The 19,090-nt window shown below is 38.9% G+C and overlaps 1 protein-coding gene across 8 annotated transcripts in view; it reads left to right on the forward strand.

Annotated features, from left to right (window-relative positions):
- The window catches only part of MAN1A2 (mannosidase alpha class 1A member 2), a 144,660-nt gene that overhangs the window by 23,245 nt on the left and 102,325 nt on the right, over positions 1-19,090 (forward strand). For all 8 annotated transcript variants that reach the window (XR_012045357.1, XM_072880738.1, XM_072880757.1 and 5 more), the window contains exon 2: positions 4,596-4,851. Coding sequence is in view for 7 of the 8 variants with exons in the window: in XM_072880738.1 (XP_072736839.1) it covers positions 4,596-4,851 (256 nt within the window). In the remaining variant the exon portion in view is untranslated. The remainder of the gene's footprint in view (positions 1-4,595; positions 4,852-19,090) is intronic.

Here is a 19,090-nt window from a genome sequence, read left to right on the forward strand (position 1 = left end):
CTGAAAGTAGCCTCTGGTTGAAGATTAAACTTGACAAAAGGGTAAAAGTTCAGAATTTCCACGCAGGGGTTTGTTTCTGCGTGACAGACTTACACAAATATTTGTGCTTTAACAGTTCTTCTCTATCCATCTGCTGAAAATCCAAATGATAATAAACTGGTGGTCCTTTTGCTATAGTGACCCAGTGCTCTGCTTTTTAGTGAGAGAACAGTTGCTGGTGGCCAGTTTTCTTTTCTTGACTCCATTATAATTTTTATTTCCTTTTTTTAATTTGAATCTTATTAAGAAGTTTGAAAGCATTTTCGTTTTTTTGCAATTCAGTTTCTAAAGAGCTTGTGTCACAGCGGATAGGAGAGACTTATGTTAAAAGTCATTGTCTTGGCAAGTGAAGCTTTAGTAGCTGTTAAGTTCAGAAGGCTCGCTACTGCGTGCATAATTAAAGCACATTGAGTTTTGGTTAGTGATTCAGTTATCAAGCGTATATAGTTTGTGGTCTTTTCTGAATGATGTTTAAACAGCTTGTGGATGCTTTGAGAGTGTACAGTGTTCCTGCATAAGCAGCTGCAATAGTTAATTACAGTGATTGTTTAAAAAGCTTGCACCTGTTTCTAGTTTCAGATTCTAATTATTAGGTCTATTTATGGTTCTTGCTGGCAAAAATAGTCTAATCACTGATTCTTTTAATAATATTGCTTGTTTTTAAAGTAGCTACTGATGTAGTTTCATGGTACTTGAACCTCTGTCTTGAGACTTTAAAATAAGCTGTTGGGGTGACTAGAAGGAAGCAGCAGCTTTCTGTTAGGTAAGGTTTTTGAAGATTTACTCAAAATACTCTGTATTTTAAGAGTTTGCTTATGTTGCCTAGAAGTGGGGGGAGGGTGGGGTGGTGGGCTGGGAAGTTGGATAGGGAAACTGTTCGACACATTTTGGTATATGTGTTTATGCTGGGATTCTTTCCAATCTTATATTTTTAAATTGATCCTTTCTGAGGTCTCTTTTCTTTAACTCTGAATATTTGAATGTAGTGCTATCCACATGCATTAAACTGTTGCTGACTCTTTCTTATGCTGGATGGGGAGCTTGTTGGTGTCTGAGTGTGACTTGGGGGGGGTGTCAGCTGCTGACACATTTTCAATCTTCTCTTAACTTTATTCTGTATTTTCACTTAGTTCTTGTTGCTTAAGAACTCAGAAGAAATATGTGGCATTGGTATTTAGGGCTGTGATTTTTCTTCCATTAAGGTCATATACTTGAATATATTTGGTAAAATATGTCTTCAGCTGGAACGTAGAATATGACATTTCTTGTAGCTTACGCTGTCCATCATTGGTAATTGCATAGAGAATATCTGTCTGCAGAAGAAGCTCTTGTACTATCTCCTGTAAACTCCCTCAAATACCTGTTGACCTTTCTCTTAATCTTACTGTTTTCTTATGTTTGTCTCAAAATGTCACTTCCTGGAAGACTTGGAGCTGATCATACAGTTAGCGCTAGAATTTTTCATCTCTGTTGAGTCTCTGTGTATTTTTTCCAAACACTTAGGTATTCTGCTGAGTGACTGAAGGAAAGTAGACTGTTATTCAAACCTCCTTAATAACTCTAATTGGATTATAGCGCTGTAGAAATCAACAGCTTTTATATGTTTATATAATGGTTCCTGCAGTGTAAACAGACGTGAGTTCAAAATTGTTTTCCAATTTATGGCTGTTTCATGTAGTCTGAATCTAGAAATAGATTAAGTTGGTAGACTGATGGAGATTTTGTTATTACTGTTGCATGCGGCACCTGGGACTGAAAATTTAAAGGAAAGGTAAAAGCAAAATCTTCATGGCACTTGAACTTGATGGTGCAAAATCGTGAAGGTGCACAAAGCACATCACCAGTGACTCATTTTAGTGAGTCAGACTCACGATAACCACTTGAATATCATTAGTCTTTTTTACACAGGGGGATCGTATTTGGGGACATGCAGGTTAACCATAGATTTTACCAAAAACATTTCTGAGTAAAGCACACTCATTGTAAAGCATCCTGTTCAAATTAGGTTAACGTGGATATACCTTGAACATCTTTTTAAGGTCTGAGATACATTGTTACCCTGTTTTTCTAAAAAGTCAGGTTTTTCAGTGATGGTTGATCCTTTGCAAAAAGAATTTCAGTATCTATTAACAAAATGTTAGTAGATCTAGTCAGAAGGTAAAGGCTGTCACTTGCCTCCAGAAACTGAGTTTTGAAAATGAGAAACGTACCTCCAAAATACATTATCCCCACACTGAAGCATTTTGATTCTTAAATGTTCAGTAACACTTCCTATTTCTCATTTTCTGTAAGCCATCTCTTTGGCTCCTGTACAGCGTGCTCTCTCTTTGTGAGAACATGACTGTGGGGAATGATGTCTTGTTCTGGCGACCTCATTCTCATTCTCTCTAGCTGCCTCTTATGCAGAGCCCTCTGCTAGCCTTGGAAAAGCTTTCCAGACTGCAGATCTTCACAGACTACAGAAGTTTCACATCTTACAGTTGATAGTTTTCAGCTGCTTTTGTTACTGAATTGAGCACATAGCTGTGAGTAACTTTGACTAACTGTAGCTGTGTGAGTAACATAGCTGTGAGTAACTTTAGCTGTGAGCACAATAGAATGTGAGTAACTTTACAGGAATACAAGAAAGTTATTTTCCCCCATAAATGGGTCATAGTAGAAGTAAAAGTTATCCTAAATGATATTACTTGTATTTTCTCTCTTTAGACTAGTCTTTTGACACTTTGAAAGTTGTTTCTTTGCCCTGCGGTTGAGGGAGAGAAGGACTGTTACTGTTCAACAGTGTTAATGAGCTTGGATTTGACAGTTAAAGTGAGGAGCTCAGTCCTTCATTTTATTTTTTTTTTTTTATTGTTTGGGAGAAATATGGATGTGATGTGGGTCATATTGAGAAAAGCAGATGAAGAAAAAAAAGATGAACTTTGAAGAACTTCAAAAAGTTCATCAAAAAAGTTTGCCCTTTTTTTGTAAGGGTGAAACAATTTTCCATCATAGACATGACATGATCTTGATCTGTGAGATTAATAAAAACAGTTCTGTTATACTTGCAAAGCTCAGTAAGATCTGTCCATATCCCCAAATATTCCAACACATCACCCCAGCGAGTTACTTAAAATTTGTTTGTATCTCTGGAAACGTTACTGGTTTATCATAGACTTTGTCAAATATTTTTAATAACCTTTGTAGGAAAAATATCCCAGTTTAAATATGTAGATACATTCCTATTTTTGTTGTCAATGGTTGGTTAACAGTTGTCAAGCTTGGGTTTATTTTTTTCTGTAAACTTTGGATTGGCTTTTAATTGCAGTTGGACTAGATGATCACTGTAGGTCCCTTCCAACTGAACTCTTCTATTCTAATTCTCACATATCAAATGGTGGTTGCTCCTTTTCATTGGTATGTTTTCAGTATACTGGAAAAAAAGTGCTATGGGTCAAGTGGCTCAGTTCCTCCTAAAAGCATTTAGGCCAAGCTTGATACTTGTTACATGGCTTGCTGTTTGCCTTCTTTGCTTTCCATTATCTGCTGTCTTTTCCTTAATGCTCTTTGAGGGGAAAAAATACTTTTCGCTGGGGGAAGAAACAGGGAAGGAGTGTGGTTTTTTGTAACTAGTGCTTGTTTTAAATCCCTACCACTATTTTGGCTTACATTAGTCATTGAGCAACTCTATTTTAAAGAAGCTTGAAAAAGTTGTGTTATATTGAATCTGATGTGTATCTTTCTCATGCTTTGAAATATTTTAGGACTGGAACAGACCATTTTTGTCTGTTGTTAGAATAACCTCTTGTTTAACCCAGGCTTTAAAACAGCACTCTTCATTTTGTGTGGATATCTCAAAAGTTTTACTGATCGTTAAAGATCATGATGGAAGATTGTGCTTAGAACCAAGATGACATTGGTTTTGTTGACAGTGAGTTTCAAAATCATGCTTTACTAAAAGCTCTTTTGTTCCTAAATGGCTTCATAATTAACTCTGCATTTAACTTGAGGCTTATGGACCATACTGATTGGAATAATGAGTTCTGAACTCAAGACAAAACATGCAGTGGTGGGGTTTTGCATCTCTTGCAGCTCACACCTCATTGTTAATAAAAGTATTGGCTGCAATTTTTTTGTAGTGGTTACTTCAGATCTTGACAAGTTGCTTACAGTGCATTTATTGTGCAGAAGGCGAGGAAGAGCCCTTCTGAATTTTTTTTTTTAAACCGAGTGATTGCTAAATGTGCCTCTGCACACATCCTGTAGTTGAAGTACAGGATGTAGGGCTTTTCTGCTCTAAATTCTTGAGTAGGCAAGCAAAGGTGCTAACTTACAATCCAGAAAACCCCTATGACGCATTTTTCTACAATAGTGTTGCTGATGAGTGCACTGTTTTATTTTGGGGTTCATGGCAAAAATAGTGTAGCATTGTGCACTAACATAATCCAGTAAACTTGTCTAAATAATTAGAATTAGAGTAAACCAACTTGGTATGTGGCTTCTGTTTTGAAGCTGCAGTTTGTTTATAAGCAATGTGTTTTTAGTAATGAGATGCTGACTAGCATTTGTCTCTCTAGAGAAGAAGAGGAACGTCTGAGAAATAAGATCCGAGCAGATCATGAAAAGGCTCTGGAAGAGGCTAAGGAGAAATTGAAGAAATCACGTGATGAGATCCAAGCTGAGATTCAGACAGAAAAGAACAAAGTAGTGCAAGAGTTGAAAAAGAAAGACAGCAAGCCACTGCCTCCTGTTCCTTTACCAAATCTTATAGGGATAAACAGTGGAGAACCAGCAGACCCAGATATCCGAGAGAAGAGGAACAAAATTAAAGAGGTAAGATGATGATGATGATGTGGTCCTGCCTGTTCTTGTATCTGATAGCAGTTATTTATATGATGTTTAGTTGCTGTTATTTATATTAACAAGAAAAGAAAAACAGGACTACAAACCTTTTTAATAAACAGTAAGCTAAAAGTGCACATCAAGTATTAATGAACATCAGCATTATTGCATGCTTTTTCCTGGTGTTGGGGTGTTAATATTTCACTGGATAACAACTTAAAAAGGATTTTAAGGATTTCTTCAACTTAGTGGTGTGGGTTCAAAGTGAGTTTGTCATTAACGCATGGGACAGCAACAAGTGCATCTTTAAAGTAGAGCCTTTGTCAGGTTCCATTCAAAGAATGGAATATGTTAGTGTGTCACAAGGTATTTTAAAATGTTTAAAAAGTGGATTGAAAAAACAGGAAAAAAAAAATGACCTGCTGCTAAAATCTGCAGATTACCAAACTATCACATGCTTTTCAAAATAAGTTTTAAATGGGTCTAAAAAACTAGGAGTTTATTTAAGTAGATTGCCTTATTTACCTGTAAAACATTTAAACTAAGATTTTGGCTTAGGCTTTTGGTTCTGTGGCAGCTTATGCTATGGGAATTGCTGTTTCTGGTCTTATCCTTTCCACTCCTGGTTGCCCATGAGATTCGTTGCCCTGTTTTGCCCTGGTGATGCCCATTTCCTATTGTTATCGCGAGGCATTTTTCTGAGTTTGTACTTCTAACTAGTATGACAGAAACGTTGTACAGCCTTCTCTTTCAGATTGCACAAATCAGATTTGTGCAATCTGATTAGTTTTATGCCTAAAAAATCAGGTTAGCAAGCAGGAATGGTTCAGGCTAGAGGTAGACAAGCCCGGGCTCTGTAATTAAATAACATCCAGGACCCCAGCACTTAGTAGTTACATCAGCTAAATCTTCTTTTAAATTGTAATCTGAGTTTGGTTAGCTCATAAAACCAAACAAAAATAAGTCAGTCATACACCTGTCCTCATAATAGGGAGGAGTTGCAGCTGGAGTATGTACCATGCCGCGGGTAGATCACCCAAGTTGGAATTTTACTTTGGATTTCACCTAGTCATCATTAATATTCACTCTTTTCAAATAGTGAACAACTGCTTGTGATACATGAGTGATATGCTGTATCACTATTTGAGTCTCAAGTAGCAAATCCTTCCCCAGAAGGTGTGCCTATTCTGTTAGTGATTCTGCAGAAGCACTTTTGACTGAGAAGTTGGGTGTAGAATATTGGATCCCCTTGATCCTGCTTAGTTAGGGCTGTTTCCCAAAGGACAGCACTGAATTGTGAATTTCAAAAGGCTCTACTGCTTTTCAAAACTGTCCTCAAACATTTTTAGTGAGAATATACAGAGAATCTTGCTTTTCAAAATGTCTTCTGAAGGGTGAAGATGAACAGTGAATGGTATGGTCATGTAGTTGTCAACACTTCTTAATTTACAGTTTACTGTGTTTAAATACCTTTGAGTTTGCCACTGATGTATTTAATGGGTAGAATAAAATTGAGTTGACCAAGTAATGTGAAAGTACTGAGCACAGCTAAGGTTGAAGAACTAGCTGGAAGAAATAATCAACTAAAGTTCCTATAGACCAAGCCTGGAATTAGTGGCAGGGTTGAAAATTAGTATTTGCATTTCTGAGGTTGTTTTGTCAGAATGTAGACTGAGAGAGGAGATAAGAAGCTACAGGTTAATACAGAATGACAATTTTCTTGGTGACATGGATAAGTAGTAAAATTTGGACAATTCTTGCTTATCTGAACCTGAAGGTATAGCAATTTGTAAGTAAGGAGTCCAGTGTAGTTTAATAACTCTGGTGATCCTTAGCTGCAGTTGCCACAAATCTCGTGCTGTAAAAGGCTTACTCCTTTTTTTTGGTGATCAGCTTACGTGTGAATCGGTGACAAGCTGTTTTTTTTTTTTTTTACTGCATAACTTGTTAATGGCTCCTATTGTGGTTTCTGAGGTGTAGCTTTTCCTAGGCAGACCAAAGATTTTATGGGACTATGTATTAGGTGGGTAAGTACTTCCGTCAGGAAAATCATACCTTTGTACTGGGTAAGTACTTCAGTTAGGATAATCATACCTTTGTACTGTACAGTCTTCAACAGCATGACCACTGTGCTTGAACAGTCCAGGATCATGCTAGCATGACTGAACTTTGTCTTTTGTTGTGTGAATTGCCTTAATTGAGTCAATCTTGCTAGTACTGTAGCTATCAGGTGATCTCCAGAATTTTTAAATTCTTTGATGTAGGGCAGCAGATCATCACTTTTACAGCTAGATGCATGAAGGAGTAGAATACAGGAGTGGAAGGTCTGCTATTGAGAATGGACACATGATAAGGCTGAAGAACCCATTGTTGGTGCATTGTTATTTTTGTTTGGCCTCTATGTTTATTTCTGGAATTTGGCATCTGCTATGTTGCAAGGAGTATAACGTGTCTGAGAGAAAACATATATCAACAGTGTCAGATGAATAATAATTGGCCTGAAACCTGTTTTTGACAGCATCAGAAGTATCACAGAAGGCTGCAGCAATTCCAGAGATGCAAAGTGCATTTTGAAATATGCTATGATCATCGCCAAGGTCTTCTCTCATTGTTTTTTGTAACCAATGTGGACTAATACAAATAGTTTTTGTAGATGAGATAGAGACTTTTAGCAAAAAAAAGAACAAGGTCTAGGACACAGTATCTCTAACCATAGGTCTACACCTAGCTTATGTAGCATTTCTGATATGCAAGGCATTATGATTGCCTGGATTGAGACCAAAAAAATAGCACAGAGAAACTGCTAGCTCTTTGGAGGCTGCATATCTGGCTTCAGAATTCCAGGTGGTCCCAAGAAGGCATTTGGCTCATGCCTTGGTTTACTTTGAAGTGTCCTGATGCATATTTGAGGAACTTCACTCTCTCAGAACAGCTTTAGACTGCTTAAATTCACAAAATTAATTAATTTATACAGCCTGTTTTGCCTAGTATCAAATCGTGAAAAACTGTGTAGAATTGGGCTACGTGTTGTAGCGTGCACGTGGCTCTTTTCCAGTCTTCTTCCCAATTGTAAACTTCCAAATGGGGATCTCGTTTCTATCATTTTTACAGAAAATTTATTACTACTTTTTCTTTCCAAAGAACAAGTTGGTGAAGTCTTTTTTAACAGATCTTTGTATAAAAAGTGGGTTTGCAGTACTTAACTATTTTAAAAATACATATTTTGGGGTTTTTTTAAGTGCATATAAAAGTAAAAAGTTGTGTAATCCTCATAAGAGTACTTTGTAAAGTGTTCAAAAGCTTTATATAATAGGAATGTTTACTGAGCACAGAGAGGGAGGCTTCTTAAGGTCATGGAATAAACCAAGAGCAGAATCTGCATCTCTTGGTTTTGTTTTTGTCTTTGGTTCTAATATTTATATTTAGGGTTACATTGTATTCTCAATTGTAACTAATTCACAGAATTGTATAATTTGTCTATATTCTTCTAATAAGCTATTAATTCAGTTATTTCAATAAGGACTATTTATGAGTTGGCTGATTATTTTAGATGCACAGTAACAACTTCGAGAAGTAAAGGTTTTCCACCCGCTTACCATACATGCTTTGTAGCACTTCTCTAGTATATTAGCTTGCTTTTCTGGCTTTTAAAAAATTGTATGGTTTTTAATTAACTAGTATTTTAAAAATAAACACAGCTGAAAATTATTCTTGCTGCTACACTTTAGCTTTGTGTTAATATTTTAGTGGTGGTTTTTCTACTAAGTAAAAGGTGAGAAAATGGTTTTGTAAGAGGGTAGATGTAATTTGTATAATTTTCAAAAAATATTTTAAGATGTGTCTTTTAATTGTCATTAATGCAAAGAAGTTAAGAACAAAACTCATCTTTTGGAAGTCATTGGCTTCCTTTCCAAGTTAAATTAGATAAAAATTGCATGAGCACTAGGAATTTTTGGCACTTAATTTCCATTATTATGTCCTTTAAATGGTGTTCAGGATATTAATTTTTTTCTCCAGTTTAAGTGTAATCATTACAGACAGTGCTTTTTTTTTAAATGAGTTTTCTTTCCTTGGAGTTAAATTCCCCAGTCAAATAAGGGAAACTTTATTATTCTTTTCACCCTACTCAGGGTTCAGGTTTTCTTTCATTTCAGCCTAAGATTTCACAGTATTGCCTTACTGCCAGCATTCATTTCAGATACTCATTAAAACAGAGTATTTCATCCAATAATAGTACTAATCCCATACAGGATGCTATGTATATATATCTTGTTCTAAACATTTAAATGTTTTGAGGTCTTGGATTGTTGAAGGTCCAGAGGTCTTGGATTGTTGAAATGTGGATGTATGTTTTACAAACAAGTCAGTATGTATTGTATTACATACAGTATCGTTTTTGCATTCATACTGACTACAGAGCTCTGAGGGTGATTGTCAGGGATCTGGGTGCCTGGGTAGTGGTCTCCTTCATCCCGCCAGTAAGAGGAAAGGATGTGAGGAGGGTGGCACCGGCAGTGCACATCAGCAGTTGGTTGTGGAGCTTGTGTTGTAGAACCCAAAACCCTGCTGTCAACCATGGGACCCTGTTTGCAGGGTCTGCCTGGGAGAAGTGGGATCAACCTCACTAAGGCAAGACAAAGGTGTCTTTGCCAGCAGAATGGCTGACCTCATAAGGAGGGCTTTGAACTAGGAATGATGGGGGAGGGTGAGACTAACCAGTAGCCCTGTGAGGGAGTGGCTAACAGGGTGGACGAGCAAAGGGCCTGCAGTGATGTGACAAGGGGATCACACAATCAGCAAAACAGGGCTTAAGCAGGGTCAGCTCTAGCATTTGCAAATAAATAAGGAAGTGCCTACAAGGCACCATTAGGGAGAAATCCCTAAAACCCTTTCTGGGAAATCAGCATGTGAGGGTACCTCTCTGAAGTGCACGTACAGTAATGCATGCGGCATGGGGTGCCCATGCCCACGTGATAAGTCAGAGATCTGTGTGCATTTGCAGGGCTATGATCTTGTTGGGATCACGGAGGTGTGGTGGGATGACTTGCATGACTGGAGTGTTGCACTGGAGGGATACAGACTCTTAAAGAAGACTGGGCCAGGCAAATGAGGGGGTGAAGTTGCCTTTTATGTGAAAGAACAGCTGGAGTGCTTGGAGCTCTGCCTGGGGATAGATGAACCAATGAGAGCTTATGGATGAGGATTAAAGAGCAGGCTGGTATGGGTGACATTGTAGTATGTGTCTGCTATAGGCTGTCTGACCAGGAATAACAAGTGGGTGAGGCACACTCTACAGACAGATTGGAGCAGCGTCATGTTTGCAGGCCTTGGTCTTCATGGGGGACTTCAACCAACTCAATAACTGCTGAAGGCACAACACAGCATGGCATAAGCAATGCAAGAGTTTCCTGGAGTGCATTGATGACAACTTATTCCTCCAAATGATAGTGTGGCCAACGAGGAGACGTGCTCTGCTAAACCTCATACTCACAAAGGAGGAGGGGTTTGTTGGGCATGTGAAGTTCTAAGGCAGCCTTGGCTGTAGGGACCATGAGATAGTGGAGTTTAAGATCCTGAAAGGAGAGAGAAGAGCAAAAAGCAAGCTCATAACCCTGAACTTTATTTAGGAGCATGGCTTTGGCCTCTTCAAAGATCTGCCTGGTAGAGTCCTTTGGGATAAGGCCCTGGAGGGAAGAGGGGCCCAAGAAAGCTGGTTAGTATTGAAGGACCACTTCCACGAAGCTCAAGAGTGGTCTGTCCCAATGAGCAGGAAATCAGGCAAAAATGCCAGGAGCTCTTTCAAAACTCAAACACAGAAAGGAAGCATACAGAAGTTGGAAACAGGGACAGTTAACCTGGGAGGAATACAGAGATACTGTCTGAGCTCGCAGAGATGGGGTTAGGCAAGCCGAAGCCTGACTGCAAGTGAATCTGGCAAGGGATGTCAAAGGCAACGTGAAGGGCTTCTATAAGTACACAGGTGACAAAAGGAAGATTAAAGAATATGTGGGCCTGCTGCTGAATGAGGCAGGGGACCTGGTGACATAGGACATGGAAGAAGCTGAGGTTCTTTTTTGCCTCAGTCTAGACTGGTAAGACTGACCTTCAGGAATCCCACGCCCTGGTAACCACTGAGAAAGTCTGGAGCAAGAAAGACATACCCTTAGTGGAAGAGGATCAGGTGAAGGAATAATTAAGCAAACTGTACATACATAAGTCTTATGGGCCATGATGGGATGTACCCAGAAGTGCTGAGGGAGCTGGCTGATGTCATTGCAAGACCTCTTGATAATCTTTGATCATGGTGATTGGGGGAAATGCCTGAAGACTGGAGGAAAGCAAATGTCATTCCTATCTTCAAGAAGGGCAAGAAGGAGGACCCAGGAAACTACAGGCTGGTCAGCCTTACCTTTATCCCTGGGAAGGTGATGGAGCAGCTAATCCTGGAAACTATTCCCAGACCCATGAAAAACAAGAAGTTGATTGGGAGTAACCAGCATAGATTGACAAAGGGGAGGTCATGGTCAACCTGCTTGATAAACTTGTACAATGAAATGCCTGGCTTTGTAGATGAGGGGTGAGCAGTGGATATTGTCTACCTAGACTTTGGTAAGGCTTTTGGCACTGTCTCCCATAAAATCCTCAGAGAAGCTGATGAAGTGTGACCTGGATAAGCAGGCAGTGAGATGGGTTGAAAACTGGCTGAATGGCTGAGCCCAGAGGGTGGTGATCAGTTGCTTGCAGTCTATTTGGAGGCCAGTAACTAGTGGTGTACCCCAGGGGTCAATCCCGGGTCCAATCCTGTTCAACATCTTAATTCATGTTTTGGATGATGGGACAGAATATACCTTCAGCAAGTTTGCTGACGACAAAACTGGGAGGAGTGGCTGATACGCTAGAGCATCATGCTGCCACCTAGAGGGACCTCAACAGGCTTGAGAAATGGGCTGACAGGAGTGTTATGCAGCTCAACAAGGGGAAGTGTGAAGTCCTTCACATGGGGAGGAACAACCCCATGCACCAATATATGCGGAGGTCAACCATCTGGAAAGCAGCTTTACAGAAAAGGACTTGGGAGTCCTGGTGGATACCAAGTTGAACATGAGTCAGCAGTGTGCCCTTGCAGCAGAGAAGGCTAATTGTATCCTGGGCTGCATTAGACAAAGTATTGCCAGCAGGTTGAGGGAGGTGATCCTTCCCCTCTACTCAGGAATGGTGAGGCCTCACCTGGAGTGCTGTATCCAGTTCTAGGCTCCCCAGTATGAGACACAGGGACATACTGGAGAGAGTCCAGCAAAGGGCCACAAGGATGGTTAAGGAACTGGAGCATCTCTCATCTGAGGAAAGGTTGGGAGAGCTGGGACTGTTTGTCTGGGACAAGAGACAGCTCAGAGGGATCTTACCAATGTACATAAATACCTGAAGGGAGGGTGCAAAGAGGACAGAGCCAGGCTCTTTTCAGTGGTGCCCACTGACAGGACAAGAAGCAAAGGGCACAAACTGAAACACAGGAGGCTCCATATGAACATCAGAAACCCTTGTTGACTGTGAGGGTGACCAAGCCCTGGAGCAGTTTGCCCAGATAGGTTGTGGAGTCTCCCTCCTTGGAGATAGTCATTAAGATGACTGGACATGGACCTGGGGAGCCTGCTCCAGACTACCTTGCTTGGGCAGGGAGGTTGGATGAGATGACCTCCAGAGGTCCCTTCCAAATGCAACCATTCTGTGGTAGGATGATGTTTGTTGGCTAAGCCTGTCAGATGGAAGAAAGCTTCTCCAGAATGTTACGCAAGTGCAACATTCTGGAGTGAAATAGTTGTTATATTCTAGGTTTCAAAGATAGACTGGAAAATCTGAGTTCTCTGGAACTTTTGTTCTACTACTTGTTCTGTATTTGTTGTGATACAGGGTCATGTAATTAGGCAGTGCTAATTGTATATAGACTTTTTAAATTCAGCTCAAAGGAGGTGTGGTGTTCACACAAATAAGCTACAGTTGTGAAGTGACTGAAGCTGCTAGCTGTATCATGCTTGCTTCTTGTGCAGTTTAAAAGCTGTTAAGTTTAATGAGATGGGATAGCAAGGAGATATCTTATTACTTTATGATAAGCTGGTAACACAGCAAAAATTTTGGTTCTGTTCCTGCTTGTCGTGCCTTTCTGGTAAAAAGTGGAGAAAGACATTTAAGCAAAAGTTGTTGTGAAATGGGCATCCAGGGAACATAGGGGCTACAGTTAAAGATCACTTGCTACATCTGGCACTTGCAGAACAAGTTGCTTTTAAGTCTGGATGCTTTGCACAAGTGAGGAACAAGGTCCTGGCTGGGAAGCTGGGGATGTTCTGACTTGAGTTCTTTTGCCAGTGAGCTTACTGTGGCCTGCGGCAAAACTTTGTGTATCCTCTTTTAAAATGTGGCTTCTAATATGTTGCCTCTTAGAAGGAAAGGTAGGAAGATAATTTATTTAATATTAGTGGAGGCAATTTTGGAAATACTTTTAGAAATGTGCCAAGAAGAGAAGTGATTAAAATGTATTTTCATCATGGTCTCTGGATGATGCTCAAGAGGCTGCTAATAATGTTGAGAAATAACAGGTTGTTTTATAAGCTGCAAAACTAATGGTTTCCTATGGATTTTTGACCTAAATCCCCTTATACCACCTTGTGCTCCTCATACACACATTGCTGTGAACGCCCTCTTATCTTCCCATTTGACTGCATCAGTTGCAATGTGTTCCGTGCCTGGTTTAGAGCTACCTGCATGCTAAATGCTGCCCCTCTGAATGAATAAAGGGTTGGATTATAACTACCTTCCTCGCAGTGGGGGTACTAATTTGTGTCTGTCTACCTTACCTAGCCACAGATATTTTTTCTTTTTTCTTCCCCCCCACCCAAAGTAGAGATCTCAAGTATCTGGTTCCTCCAACTCTGTAAAATCAGGTTTGAAATGAGAGAATTGATTCAAAGGCTACTGCAAATGTATGTGGCAAATGACAGATGTACAGACAGCAAGATTGCATAAGCCTTTGTTGCCGTGAAAAGCCGAAATCAGAACTCAATAGTCGGGATGACTATTAAGCAGGTGTTCTTTATTGCAGCGCTGGGGATCGCTCTGCCACAAGTGCTCTGCCAGGTTAGCACAACACATCAGTTCATATACAGAAAAATCATACATATTCATCAGATTTCCTGAAAAGGGCAGATTTATGGTGATGAGTTCCCGGAATTCATTTACATAGTCCAAGCATGCGCAGTAAAATCAGGGTTAGGGTCTTTTCAGCGTCCCGGTGGTCTTCCATAGTCTTCCTCGTGTTGTCCACTAGTTGAACTTTGGGCTTCCTTTGTCCCTATATAGTCATTGAGTTAGCTCATCAGTCCTTCGGCCTCGGAATGTTACAGGGGGGTCGATTTAAGCTAGTTCTTTGGTGCTTAGCTTTGGCACAATCGTCCTGAGTTCCTGTTATCAGTGATTTAATTAGGAAGCCTAATGAGCTTGCTCAAGGCCTGCTTAGTCCTATCAGGTAAGAAGTCACAGGAAATATCCTATCATCAACTCTGCTCAGCAGGTAACCAAAACTATCTTTGCAGGGGAAGAGAACAAAAGAGAACAAGGATGCGAGTGAAACTAAAAAAAATGCAAGTCTGTGTCTTAGTCAGGGATTGTCAGGGATTTAACCCTTTCACCTTATTCTTGTAAGAAATCAGGTTAAAAATAGTAAGTGTCCTTTTACCTGAGTTCTATTTTGTGTACTTATTGAGAAAAGAGCTGTGCAGAAGAAAAATACTTTATCATGTAGAGGTCTTTTTATGCTGCATAACTCCTCTTTTCATAGTTACTATTCATACAACTTCCACTGCTAATCTTGTCTATTTTTCTGTAATTGCAGTGTTTCTGATCTAGCCAAATAGGCTGCCTTCTGTGACTGGGGGACTCTTTTCAGCATCTAAAAGCAATTTAGAACAATTTCATTATTGCTGACACTTTACACTCTTTGTTTTCTTGGTCAAACTTACTTGGACTTCTAGTTGGTTAGGACATCAGTTTTTAGTAACACATGTCTATTGTGTTAAGAGTTTTGCACTGTATTTTGTAGCTCACTGCTCCTGGCTTTGATCCCAATAAAAATGAATCACAATAAGTATTATGACCTATCTTTTTCAGTATTTAAGATAACACTCCCTTCTGTGTGTGTGTGTATAATATATATATACACACACACATTTTATATATGTGTGTGTATATATAAAAATGTGTTTGTATCTCTCTCTATATATGTATACACACACATCGTTTATTAAGTGGTTTTGTTCGCACACTATTTGGATTCTCTATGTTCTGGATTCTCAAATGTAATTCCACATGTTGAGAACAGCTAAGTTGGCTTTAAATTAGTTTAACTGCACTTTTTTAATGCTTATCTCATTTTTACTGAATGAGTGAAATCTGTGTGAAGTAAGGATGGACTCTTTTTGATCAAGCTTGTTGGTAAACTAATTTTCTATGGATGTATTAGAATGAAAATTGTGCTATTAGCACTTTTGCCAGTACAGGCAAGTTAGGAATGGCCCTGCACAAAGTTGTGTCCCAGCATGTTGCGATGATTATATAAAGAACTCATTTTACATTTGTAAATCTTTAATTTATGCCGGTGAGAAGCTTTGTAGCTTCGTGTATTTATTTTGCTCGGACAGAAGGATGAAAATAAAGCTCCTACTGTGGGTGGTGCAGTATTTCAGCTGCACATCCTGGATAGGTTGCTTTGGTTGTTTACTTAAAATGTGCTACTAATGAGGAATGCAAGTTTGCATGTTCGAAGATATTTAAAAAATGAATCCATTTATTCAAGTTGCAGCAATTACAGAATTCTCCACTGCTCTTGCCTTATTGGAAGCACATTCAAAATTCAAGAAGGTCTTCATTATTAAAGATATCTCTTTTCCAGACCATTGTGAGAAGAACCTGTCTTTCAACAATGAACTAGCGCATTTACAGTATTTAAAATTCATAAATACAAAATAAAATCAAGAAAACAAGGAAATATTTCACTTCCCTGATATAATCAGCCAAACAAAAATGAACAAAACCCCAGGTAAATTACTTATCTTCAGAACTAGGTAAATCAAAAGGCTCCATGATATCTGATTGACCTTGCTGCTGTTTTTTTAATTTTGTATTTTATGTGCTATTTATTCCTGTACTACAGAAATGTTGATAGCAAAAGTCATGAATTATGGCTAGATGCAAGAGAGCTCTATATTAAATTATACAAGAGCTATTATACAAGTGACTGTGTTTTTGCAGCTATGGAGACTTTGATTGGAAAGCAAGAGCATCCTCTTAAATATAGTAAAAATTCTTCTAATTGTTAGTAATCTTTACATAATTTCTGCTTGTAGTCCCTTTTGTGTTTCCCAGAGCAACTCCATAGAATGTATGCCAGTGTGTTCTTTAACATAGTTTTCTTGATGATGTTACATCTCAGAATTATTGATATTAATGTCATCGATACACAATGTGAGCTACTTGTAGTTGATGAGTAACCTCTTATGTTCTGTTCCATTAAGACGTAGAGCATCTGCATACAATACTGTTATACCTGAAACTTGCAACAGTTTATTCTGACTTAGTTTGCTCTGAGATTTGGATTCTTCATTTGCATTGCTGGCATCTGTTCTTATTTTCTGCTTTGTTACCAGTGAACTATAAGGTGGCTAACAAGACATCAATTTTTGAAAGGTATTCAAGGTGAGATCAAAGAACGGCAGATCCCTACACCTGATGAATGAACTGTGCAGATTAACAGAAACTAGAACAGGGAATAGAATCGTTGAGCACAGATACCTAAGATTTCCCAGTATATTTTTAATGATGTCATGATGCACAAAGCTATAGAAGAACCCTGAAAGAGTCAACAAGCATGTGAACAAGGGAGATATGGTTATATATGCAATTTTTCAAAAAATGTTTGGCAAGGTTCATCACTAACAGCTGTTGAACTAAGAGGCCATGGGATAGAGGACTGTGTCTCTCTTTGCCTGGAGAAATTGGTTAGAAGGCAGGAAATGGAGAGTACAAGTAAATGGTGCTGGAGGCCATGGAAGATGTGTGCTGGGGATCCAAGCTCTAAATTATACAAATAAATTATTTAGAGTTGGAAAATGGATGAATAGTGGTAGGATCAACTTTGCTGCCAACATGGAGATCTGGAGTAGAAAACTGAGGCCAGACTGAAGAATTGCAGAAAAATCTTATAGAACTAAGTGATTATCTCCCCTTTTATTTCTCAGATAAATGTAAGTTGATGCATATTGGGGCTGGAGGGGGAGAAATGCCAACTTCATGCTTAATATGAAAAGGTTTGAGGTGACTTATTACCACTTGAGAATGAGAGCTTGTGTTTATAATAGTTCCTTGGAAATGTCACTGTAGTGCTCTATAGCAGATATGCAGTATTTTAGGAAAGAACAACAAAACAGGCAAGGTTCTTATGGTAGTGAGTGGAGCTAAGGTGCCTCTGCATCTTGCATGCTTCATGTAATTCTAGTCTCTCAGCTTCAAAAAGATACAGTAGAACTGGCAGAGGTGCACGGATAAGCTGATGAAGATGATTAGATTGCCTGAAGAGGCAAGACTGGAAGATGGCAAAACTGGAAGAAAGGAACTGCTTTCTTCTGGCTGATGTGCAGTCCTGGTTGTTTACAGAGATGATCTGGGAGGTTCTAGTTTTCTGAACACCACAGGACCAGTCAAACCTGTAACTACCATGGTTTCTCTTGAAACCATGAGGACTCTCAAGGTCAAAAATACTGATTCACCATCTTGGAAAAAAAGCATTTGGCTTTCTTGTACAAATTTGAGCAGTTGGTTTACTACTCTAAGCTCTCCAAGTTTAGGCCCTTTACATCTACTGTTCCAGTTATCACCAGTCTGAAGTATTTTCCCTTTAGTTCCATTGGGTGTCTTAGACTTCAGGTATTTCATGCCAACAAAAAAGGACAAGCTTTGCATTTTGCATACATTTGAAAAACAGTTTTGTTTTAGTAAAGGATTTGTTACAGGGTTCATCAGTAAAACAAGAAAACCCAACTTTCTGTGTGTGCTAGGAACATGTTCCAAACAGACTTTTTCAGTGGCAATGTTCAGAAACGCATGACAGAGGCATAGACTGATGCCTGAAATAATTTCTCTTTAGGTAGAGATTTGTAGCTCCCAGAAGAATAAAATAATCTGTATGAGTTTTCTAAGTTTCTTCAAAAATCTAAGTATCTATACAAGGAAAAGATCATTCTTTAATTTAACCTCCAAAAAGTGTTCTCTGCAGACAGTAGGAAAGTGGTTATTAATTTTTAATCTTCCAGTTGAGCAGTAATCTTGTCTAGCAAGTCCTTGGTTAATTTTAAAATGGAATTTGAAGGTGGCTTATATAAATCTCTTAAAATCATATACCCTTAACCAGAATAGGCTCCTTTGAAAGCAAAACCTATTTGATGTCTCTTACGCACATTCGTGATGAATGGCAAGAAGAGGATAGGTTTCCCATTTCTAGGCACAGCCAGCAAGTACTGTAATTTGCCAGTAAATTGGTTCTTTTTTCCTTATTTCTCAGGACTCTTATTTTCTGTTTGCTATGTGTCTGGCCTTTTTTGAGGAGTGGAAAGGGGCTTTTGAAACAATCTGTGGTTTGAATTATTGTTTCTAACATGCTGCTGTAGTGATAGACGTCCCTTACAGTGATTGAAAAGAGACTTTTGTAAGTGATTGAAAAGTCACTTTTACGGTAACAATTATGAGTTTGTCAAAGACATAATTACCACTCTGTATAAAAAACTGATTTCCTAGTGACTATAGAGGATCAGATCCCATGAACATATTTTGAAGTCAGTAAAGGATCTGGATAACGGTGTACCTGCAAAAAGTACACCGTTGAGACATGCCCTGCTTCTTGGCATTCTAGCTGTCTTGCAGCAGAGTCCAAATTCGTCTTTTTGTAGAATTATCAACCTGTACATGCAACAGCATCTTGCTGACTGTTGTATATTGTGCATCCCATAATAAACATTTTTGAGACTGGTATTCAGTGGATCTAGCTCCATGAATGATTTTGCCTTCAAAAGCAAGGTCAGTCATCTGGCATTAATAGTGTAAGTAAAAAGTCCATCAATAAAACCATTTGTTCTCTGGTGGACAGACTGCAAGATCTTTATATGATATACCATCAAGCTCCAAGCACTTA

This window comes from Ciconia boyciana, chromosome 1 (assembly GCF_034638445.1).
Source record: "Ciconia boyciana chromosome 1, ASM3463844v1, whole genome shotgun sequence".
In the NCBI taxonomy this organism is placed as follows: domain Eukaryota; kingdom Metazoa; phylum Chordata; class Aves; order Ciconiiformes; family Ciconiidae; genus Ciconia; species Ciconia boyciana.